Source organism: Phoenix dactylifera, chromosome 13 (genome assembly GCF_009389715.1).
Source record: "Phoenix dactylifera cultivar Barhee BC4 chromosome 13, palm_55x_up_171113_PBpolish2nd_filt_p, whole genome shotgun sequence".
Taxonomy (NCBI): Eukaryota; Viridiplantae; Streptophyta; class Magnoliopsida; order Arecales; family Arecaceae; genus Phoenix; species Phoenix dactylifera.
This window is the reverse complement of record NC_052404.1, coordinates 8,665,890-8,676,414: the sequence shown is the minus strand read 5'-3', so window position 1 is coordinate 8,676,414 and position 10,525 is coordinate 8,665,890. Positions and strand designations below refer to the sequence as shown.

The window sequence follows — 10,525 nt, the reverse complement described above, 5'->3', positions numbered from 1 at the left end:
GCAGATCAATGGAGCCCACCAAATTGGAGTACGAAGGAGAAATATGATGCCAAAAATAGTAAAATTTTAGTCATTAGATGGAAAAATAGTATTTATTTCAAACAGAACTAAAGAATATATTTTTTAATCCTAATTAAGATAAAGTTTATTTGTACCTGACATTTTCTATCACATGGATTATGGATAGTCCTCTGGACTCTTCATTAGTTGAGCATATGCTAAATTATCAAATCACAAGCTAAACTTTATTTTTTAAATCAAGAACATACTAAAGAGGTGACGATGTATTCAGCTTGTGGTTGATGCCAATGCTTGCTATACAATAGCCATCAAATGCACCAAGATAGTATATTCACCTTCCATTGTAAGAATTTATTGTTGGATTGCACAATAGTAAGATCAATGCAAACATATGAATGAAAATAAAATTTTTAATTAGATCAAATTTACTATTGAGCTAGTAAAATAATTTAATTACAAAGCAACATCTACATATATATATATATATATATATATTCGTATATAATGATTTGAGAGCTGTGTAAGGCACGATGCATTTTATTCGGGATCCGACCTTCAGGGTAGTGGCGGCGGGAGGCTGTTAGGTATTTGACTGCACGGTTTCTGGAGCGGAACTGAGAGCTGCCTGGGCGTGTCTTCGACACGCTCAGCATGTGCTCTCAGCTAGATCAGTCATCTTGGAGGGTGACTCGGCTACGGTCATTAGTTGGATTCAGAGGGGTCTGAGAGCCGGTGCTGCCGACTATTCCTTGATCCGCGATATCTGGTTGATGATGAGGGATGGAGAGGTGGTCCAGGCGAAGCATGTGTTTAGAGAAGCAAACGGGGCTGCGGATTGGGTGGCCACGTATGTGGCTAACCATGTCGGTAGTACCTTATGGGCAGGGGACGGGGAGCTGCCCTGGGAGCTCCGAGATGTTTTGTTTTCCGATTTTATTGGGTGTATCCGTACACGTGTTGTATAGATCACCCGATTTAGCAAAAAAAAAAAAAAAAAAAAAGAAATAAAGAAAGAAGAAGAAGAAGAAGCACGATGCATTGGCCGACGTCGCTAAAATAGACCAATTTTTCTTTCGCGTGAAAGATGCAACCCGAGCTCTCTAGCTCGCTGCTTGTGACTAATGATGCACACTCCTTTTTTTTTTTTACTAAAATAAGTATTTTATATATTACGAATACGAATACTCTCACCATGTTTACATCTTTCTCCCAAACAGTGGAATCAGAAAATGGAGACGAAAATTTGAGAGGGATAGGGAGATGCATCGCCGAGAGGCCCTCCTCCTCTTTCCCGATCTAGGGTTTTTCCTAGTGTTTTTTCTCCTCGCCATCGCCCCCTTCCATGCCCTTGCCTCGATCCACGAGTACACCAACGAAGCCTTCTTTCCCCGGTCCAATTCCTTCTTCTTCCACGGCGGCAGCGAGGGCCTCTACGCCTCCGAGGTCAATCTTCGCTCCCCCACCTCAGACGGCAAATCCCTCATCCGGTGATCTCTCTCTCTCCCTTTCTAAGGACCCTTATTGGTTTGATTAAACTATGTGGTGCTCGATATGCCCTAATTTGATCGACTTTTCGGCTGCTCTTGTATCTGTTTTGGTAATTCGGATTTCGAGAAATTCATATCTGAAATCCTGCTAATCAGCATGCTTGCTTGCTTGGGGTTCGTGTTCAAGAACGATCTTTTTCGTTTTTTAAGCGCGCCTTTTTGTCCTGGCTCTCAATTTTTTCCAAAATGGATTGGTGGCCGGAACAAGGGTTTTTATTACTGCTTAGATTTTATAAAATTTGTTGGTGATGAAGGCATGAAGTTGTTGTTTTGGTTAGTACGTGCTATCTTTAGGCATCTGGTAGTTTTTCTGGGGTTAAGTCTTAGATTTTGAGCTTCTTTTGCCCTGTCATTTCTTTCTTCTGTTAATAGTTTCTTCTTGTCTGCTTCAAGTATTGCTGAATCAGGTATGAACCTATCAAAGTTGAGGGCCTGCATCATGGTATAAAACACCTTGTAAAATACTGTTTTTTATTATAATGTATAGACAGTATAGAGAGTTTGCAATGATGCAGTGTGATGTTATTCATTGAGGAGTGCTTGGTGTAATGGTAGGAACAGCACCATTGAGAAAATTTGTTCGTATATTTGTGTTCAGGTGTCTGCATTCTGTGATGATCTCATGTTGTTAACAGAAATCCAACTATCACTGGAAAAATGTATTGGTTTCTTAACAGGACCTCATACTCATTCTTTCTTTTCTTTTTTGGAGTTATTATTCCAGGTTTGAGTCAATAACTTTCCGGAGGACGAAAGAGTCAGCATCACAGCATCATGCTATGCAACAAAAGACTGGATTGGTGGAAGCTATAATTGTCGAAGTTCAAGACAGGGATATGATTGGCGGTACATATTTTAACTCCAATGTTATATGCTGTACTCCTGATCTACATAAAGAGAAATCTTGTAAAGCAGGGGAAGTAATTATTCGTCCAAATCCGGATAATCCGGATTGGCCAAAACGAATTCAGACATTTTTTGATGGGACCAATGTAGAGGCAAATATGATAACTCAAACTGTTTTCGTAAACAGAACTGGAATGTACTACCTGTACTTTATGTTTTGTGATCCACAACTTAAGGGCACTGTAATCAGAGGCAGAACTATTTGGAGAAATCCACAAGGATATCTTCCTGGAAAAATGGCACCATTAATGACGTTCTATGGTTTCATGTCGTTGGCATATCTTTTGCTTGGACTTATCTGGTTTCTCCAATTTACACGATTTTGGAAAGATATATTGCAGCTGCACTACCATATCACAGCTGTAATTGCACTGGGCATGTGTGAAATGGCTTTCTGGTATTTCGAGTATGCAAACTTTAATTCTACTGGAACCAGACCTATGGGCATAACCCTATGGGCTGTAAGTTTTACTGCTGTCAAAAAGACGGTATCTCGCCTGCTTCTTTTAGTAGTTGCGATGGGCTATGGTGTTGTACGACCAACGCTGGGAGGGATAACTTTCAAGGTTGCTTTTCTTGGCATAATATATTTTGTTGCTTCAGAGGCGCTTGAACTCGTTGAACATTTGGGAAATATCAATGACTTCGCTGGAAAAGCAAGACTGTTTCTAGTGCTTCCTGTGGCTCTCTTGGATGCGACCTTCATTGTTTGGATATTTTCATCTCTATCAAAAATTTTAGAAAAGCTTCAGGTAAGCTTTTATCTCATGGTTCTTCTGCAAAAGCATGAATGAATGAACACTTTAACTTGCAGCACTTGCCTTAAAATCATTTTGAAGCTTTATAGAACCTTTCAAGTTAGATGTTGCAATGTTCCATTTGTTATAGCTAGTGTATTATAACTAATTCAAAGAAAGAGAGAGAAAAAGGCACATTGAAAAGGGCTTCGTGATGGACGATGCAATTGCCTATTGGTGGGAGAGAAGAGAAAAACACAAGCCTCAGTGGTTAAAGTCCATTTCTCATAGTGATAGAATTTAGAAGGAAGTTATTTGGAAATTATTTTGATAATGATGTTGAATTGCAAATAGCAATAGCGAAGCAGACATGTATAAAATATAATGTAAAAATTACATGTTAAAAGAAAGAAAAAATTGCAGACCCTTTTGAAAAAAATTGAATTTTGTCAATTTGGATGCAAGGTTTTACATGTTTTAATGTGCTTCTTTTGAGATTTTAATCTTGACTCATTACTGTTAAGTTGTATGTTTAAATGAGATTTAAGAAGATAAGACTTTAAATCCAAATTCAACTAAAATCTGATATAATGTGGATTAGATTCTCTCAGTACTACCAAGCAAGCAATCCTAAATCTTGAAAAAGCACAGTTCTAAAAAATTGAGATCTTGGGGTTCTCATGAAAGAAACCTGTACATCAAAAAACCACATATCAACCCACCACTTGCCTCTAATTGCCTTCCTTCCTCTCCCTACCTTCTCTCTCTCTCTCTCTCTCTCTCTCTCTCTCTCTCACAGTGCATCACACAGGCTCTTCAGTTGTTCTATTTTAAGGATTTCAATCCTGATCTTGCATGATTGTCTGTTGAGTTGAGATTTGAGTTTTGAATTTGGTTCCAGTATATGATCTATTAGCTGGTGTCTTTTCATGCCAATTTGGTTAGTAAAGTCACCACGGAACCCTTGGAATCTGACCTGGTCATTTCATAGGGAAATATTAAAAAATGAATAATGAGATTTTAAACATGAAACTTCCAATGAACAATGGAAATATGAGAGCTTCTTGTTTATGAGGTGGAGAAGGATTGTTTGCTTGATAAAGGAACAAAAGGATAGCTGTATTAGGGATTTGGGAAAGGCATGATGCAAAAAAATTTCTTTTGCAAGAAAAGAATTAGGCTTTTGACAAGAGTTGTCATCGACTTGTTCAGTTGTGTTCGCTTTGATATAAGAATAAGTCATTGATTTTAGGTTGAGATGGTAGCGGCTCTTATTGTGCTCCATGTAAGCTTCCATTTCGGTTCTGCTTTGCACAATTATTTGGACATGCTTTATCCACAGTATGCAGATGTCAACTTCACATTGACGTGATTTTGAATATCATTCGATCATCTATCATGTGTGGAACTTATGGTGGAGATCTGGAATTTGATCATGCTTGTTCTTTTTCTTCCCAAAGTATTGTATAGTTTGCAACTGTTAAACCAAGTTAGAGATGTTAGACTTGAAAGAAGCTATATTTCTAGAGATGGTATCACCAGTTACTTGCAATTAATACCATGTCTCTTGAACAAGTTAAAATTGCATAGTATCTTTCACTTGTCTCTGAAAATATAATGGAGGCTTATCAAACTACTTGTTATTTTATACATTTACACATGGTGTTTACCTATAGTCAATGAGCTCATGTTCTATCTAATTACTACATCAGATGCGGAGAAGCATGGCCAAACTTGAGCTGTATCGGAAGTTCACAAACTCCCTGGCAATATTTGTGCTTCTTTCTGTTGCCTGGATTGGCTATGAGGTATTTCCTTTCTTGCTATTTTTCATCATTCAGGAAAAGTCAGCAATGCTCAGCATAACCAAAAAAAAAAAAAAGGAAAAAAACATCTAGTTCATATGTATCACTGTGTGTGCACCTGAACGTGTCTGAATGAATCTATGAATGGGGTATAAGTAGTGAATGAAGTGCATACTGTTGATTCTTCAAAGGCATCCATTTCAAAACTTCTAAGTTGTCTTGACAGTTCTCCCCTCCAAAGTATAATTCTGGAGAACTGGTTACACTATATATTTGGCACCCCAATTTTTGGAATCACTAATCAAAGGCAGTAACAGCAAGCAGATGTCTTATTTTATGGGTTATATTAGAAATTTTATTTGGCATCAGAAACACATGAATGGTTAACAGTCAGATTATTAGTGCTGAACTGTTATTCAAGCACTTCAAGACTTCTATAGATGGTGCTGAGTTGTTAATATCCACTCTTCTGGATTTGCGAGAATGCAGTTATATTTCAATGCAATGGATCCATTGAGTGAACTTTGGCAAAGGGCTTGGATCATCCCAGCTTTTTGGAATGTCCTCTCCTATGCACTTCTTGCAATTATCTGCATTCTCTGGGCCCCGTCGCAAAACCCAACTAGGTAATCTCTTGATCTTTGCTTCCTTTTTTTTGTTTTAAATTCTTGAGGAATTTGTCTTTCAAAATAAAGTTTTTGTTGTACTCTGTTAAGTAATGATCTTGAGCTAAGATTTGAGAATGACATTCTATACTTTGCAGAACAGTCTAATTGAAGCTTCCACTGGTTGAGGGAAATATTTGGGAAGCACATGAATGCTACAATTATGTATAACAAAATATTTCATTTTCGATCAAAATTAGGCCTTGTACTAAACATGCCAATAATTCGAAATTCAGTTTAAATGGAATGTGTGAAATCAAACATTAAAATTATGCTCATGTTTTACCTACCACAAAGTTAAGACATATATTCCTTTTAAGCTTTTGGGGAAAAAAGTTGATACTTTTCTCACAAAAACCCCCTCTCTACCTTGTGTTAACAAAAACTGAACTTTACTTCACCATTATCATTCTTTCGTTTTATTTTCCTCCATATATTATGACAATTATACATTTCCGCTGACCATTTTGTGCATGTACAAGCTTATGCTATTGGCTATACTTTCTCACTGAGTTTCAAGCTTTTCTTTACATTCTGTAATACGTCCCCTTGTATTCTCTAAGATTAGGTTCACATAATATGGCCCCATTCTTTCTTCTACTATGGTCTTTTGTTCATAATATTCTCATCTTGTCAGTGTTGATATACAGGCATGTATGCACTTTGTTTATTAATTTGATGGGCTTGTTATGTAGTTCTTCTCATTCATGAATTTGGAACTTGTTTTCCTTCTCTTGGATTAGCAAATTAGTTCCACCTATAAAAAATGGAGAATGATGTGCATCAAATATCCCACCAGGACTTCGGGTTATGACCTGTTCAAGTCTTTGTCATGACATTGTCATACATATCTCTGTTTACATGGCAGACTCTGCTTGAAATACCATGTAGGTGATGGTGTATGGGTCCTAAGCTGATAAAATCTTGGTCATTCTCCTATTTACCAACATCCCTAGCACCTGTATTAGGTAAGCGTAGGATTTTCTTTTGTAATCTCAGATGCTGCTAGAACTTATTGCCAGAAGTTGGTTTGGAACTTGAGCATGATGAGAGCTTAATTGTCAAATTCAATCAGGATCGGCACAGTTAAGATCAAATGGTGTCTTTGTTCATGGTGATATGTTATGAATAAAGAAGTAACGGTGATTTAAATTTCCACATTTCATTATGTACACCTTTTGTATTATCTCTACAGATATGCATATTCAGAGGATACAGGTGATGACTTTGATGAGGAGGGAGTTTCACTCACAGGCAGTGGTGCCAAGGGAATTGGAGACATGGTTAATAGGAAAACTATGGATCATGTACTTGGGATGGGAGATGACATTGAGGAGGATAAACGAGAGTGACATATCTTTTACTGCATCAGGATTCTGGTATGTTATATTATATACCTTATTTATTTATATAAAGAACATCGAAGTAATGAGTAATTGCAACTATGTAGAATTATAGTACATGAAAATCTTTTTTACTTTCTGTGTAACAACGATGGATCGCTTAAAAGTTTATAGCCTTGATATTTATTTCATGATTGATCATATTTCATGCATTGATTTTATCTATGATATAGCCCATTACATCATTGCCCACATTACTTAGGTTCAAATGAGCAACCCTCCCCAGTGCATGTGCTGGGAAGAGGGTCTATGTGCAGGCACAAGTATTGAGGAGAAGTTTTGTGTACAACCTTGTATCGTGGCGTTCCCACTGTTACTTTCATGAAATAAAAACCTATGTTATTGATTATACAACTTCTATATGAGGACACTTTCTGAGTTTTAGTTGTTATGAACTCAGCAGATTACTTTGTGCAAACCAATGTAGCACTTGCGCATACTCCCTTATGCACCAACAACCCTTCTCCTTGCACACAACTCTGGAGCATGCAATCTTTGTTTTAGACACCAAGAGAGTTAAAATTGTAGAAAAAATATTTATTTTTTTTAAAAAAGACTTTCTTCACCAGGATTTATATGCTTATGAATGAGGGATTCTACCCCTTATGTAAATTTCTTCCCTGAGTACCTCAAATTGTATGAAGGACAGTACAGATTTCCCCACATCATTTCATACTTCTCTTATTTAACTATGTACAAGTATTTTACTATATTTTGTAGAGATTTTGGTGTCACCAGATTTCTCTAACCATCTGGCAAATCTTAATGTATTCTGGGACCTTTTGATTCTGCTTAGAGAACTCTGCTAAGTCCATGGTTTCGAATTGGCTTCTTTATTTTAACTGTTTATTTCCTTCCAGGGTTTCATGTTTTGTGATTGCTTTGCTGATTATATTCCAAGATGTGGTATGTGGATAGTACCCACACTAAGAAGATTCTCTGCTAGATTTAGCTGGATGGTCTCAAACTGGGACCACCACTTATAGTTGAATAGGCCTATTCCAAGCTATGCTATTGTTTGGGTCATGTGCGCACAAAATAAGATGTGGCTCATCATTGTAATAAACACTCTGAATGCTTTAAGGTTCTATCAAATTAGAACTCTATAAAAAATTATTAAACCTTGGTGAAGGATATTGTGATCCATAAGCTAACCGCTTGTACAGGTTAGGATTAATAGTCAATAATCCAATTAAAGTCTCTCTCAACTTTCTAGTTTTTCCTTAAAATTTAACAATAACCGCTGATGAAATGGTCATATTCAGAGGTGTATGAGTTGCTTACTCAATTAGAACTTTAAGACGAAAAATTGGGTATGTTACGTCAAATTTCTCTACCAGCTCTTTCCTTGGAGGAAAAGATGTATAGATCTTTGTATATCAAAACCTATAGGGGCCCCTAGATCAGGATAATGCATTGGAAATTATTTTAGGTATCTACTTCTAAGTCCTTGTTAGTAAAGATCTTTGATCTTTCCAGAATTACCTGGGAACATAGTTTCATATTAACTTTTTGTCAATGTAATTTGAATCCTTTCTGTTATTTATGTGGTTTTCTGCTTCCATTTTCTTGATTTGGTTGCATTTGGGGAATTCCTGCAATACCTGACAGTTCTATCTATCAAGAATTGGAGTTACTACGGATGGGCCTGGTCCAGACCATAGAGAGATTCTGCCTTTTCTGTTCTTAGAGCATTTTTAAACAAGTTTGTTCTGTGTACTCAGGTTCATCTTTCTTATAGGGTTATAGAGGTCCAGTACGAGAGCTTATAGAAAACCTGGGGGATGGACGTAACCTATAGCAAAGATGACTGCCAATTAACTTAGTATACCAATCAATTATCATTCAATTCATCTGGTTTGTTTAAAAATATTGTATTTTGCACTTTTTTTAAAAATAATGACATTATATGCAATTAACATATCGGGTACACGATAAGAATTAAATACACTTAACTGCAAAATCTATTCTAAGTTCTGCAAATGAGACTTAATAACATATAGCTATCATCGAAAGGAAGATGAAAAATTAGTAACATATATAATTGTTGTTTTGCAGAGCTTCTTTATTCTGTCCAGCTTGCTGGATACTTGAGCTTAGGACTTGTGTTTTGGAAGAAGACCTTTTAGGGTCACTTATAGAACAAGTTTTTTTTTAATTTTTTATTTTTTGGAATCCAGTCTGATTAATATATACTGACATTAGCATCCATGTATCATTTAGAAAAATGCAAGGAATACATATTTATGTATGTACAACAATGGGCACAGACCCTGTAAGAAATTGCTGCTTTGGCGGGCACCATAAAACCTGGTTGGTCTCCAAGTCTTGGCAGTCGAGGCAGGATCTGCCTAGGCTTTCTAATTCACTTAGGAGGTGTTTGGTGGCGGAAGAGATTTTCGAGGATATATCCCTTGTACTGTTGAAGGAATGGGCCTATTTGTTACGTGGGTTATATTGGTTCATTTTTTGTAACTTATACTGGACAATGATTTTAATTCTGATTCTTTTTTCCCCTCCCCTGCAGGAAGTGAATTGCTTGGTACGAACAGTCTTTGATTTGGCACACCCAAAGCTCTGGAACATACACTATGGACTGCGTCAAGAGGATACATGATTAAATGTTGCCCATGGATGTTTGCTGGAAGCATTTCTTCCCTCATGATCCATATAATTGCCTGTTGAGTACCAATTATGGATCAAAATGAGTTTGAGATAAAACTATAGTTGGGTGAGCGTAGGAAGTAGTACTTGTAGAACTGGTAGTCTGTTACCACTCAAAATATATTGTTAAGGGTTAGTGATCACATGACAAACACCGTATGCCCAGCACCCATGGCCTTGTAAATTGGGAGAAGAATGTGCTGTAATTACCCCTGCAGCCAGTGCATTCCCTGTACATAGTCCACCATCCACTAGTCTTTGCATTTTTCTAAAGAGTGTTCTGTTTGTGTTAATTCTTGACCGAGTTGCTTGCTTGATATGCAAGTGCCAAACATTCTGGGTCCAAAACTGGCCTCCGACGGGTGAATTTGAAGTATTTCTACGAACACTCGTAAAGGATGAAGTTCCATCTCGCTTCTCTCCTCCTTTTTGATGGGAGGGGCTACTCTCCACCCTCTATCCTATACAAACTTCACCACAAGCAGGTCAGAGCCAGGTCCCTGGGCTCACCGAGCCATTGCTGCGAGAGATGATGTTCTGAAATCGAACACCTGTTGCTTGTCGAAAACAATGGGAATTGCACATTCAATATAAAGGTCTGTGGTTATGTAAACTTGCAATGTATTAAAATTAATTGCAAGTGCGATGCATGGGATTATATAGCATCTGTAATCATGCTTGGTGGAAACAACAATATATGACAGTTCTAGCGCTGGAAATACAGGTGCTGCATGCTTCTGCATTAGGAAGGCGGGGGTCTTTCTCCAGCTGAATATT

The 10,525-nt window shown here is 37.3% G+C and overlaps 1 protein-coding gene across 1 annotated transcript; it reads left to right on the top strand.

The window, feature by feature from the left end:
- Positions 1-1,124: 1,124 nt before the first annotated feature.
- On the top strand, positions 1,125-10,467 carry LOC103722167 (transmembrane protein 87B-like). Its single transcript, XM_008812618.3, has 6 exons — positions 1,125-1,508; positions 2,293-3,226; positions 4,924-5,019; positions 5,506-5,642; positions 6,877-7,060; positions 9,612-10,467. The coding sequence occupies exons 1-5, from the start codon at positions 1,282-1,284 to the stop codon at positions 7,031-7,033; spliced, it is 1,551 nt and encodes a 516-aa protein (XP_008810840.1). The 5' UTR covers positions 1,125-1,281; the 3' UTR covers positions 7,034-7,060; positions 9,612-10,467.
- Positions 10,468-10,525: the final 58 nt, after the last annotated feature.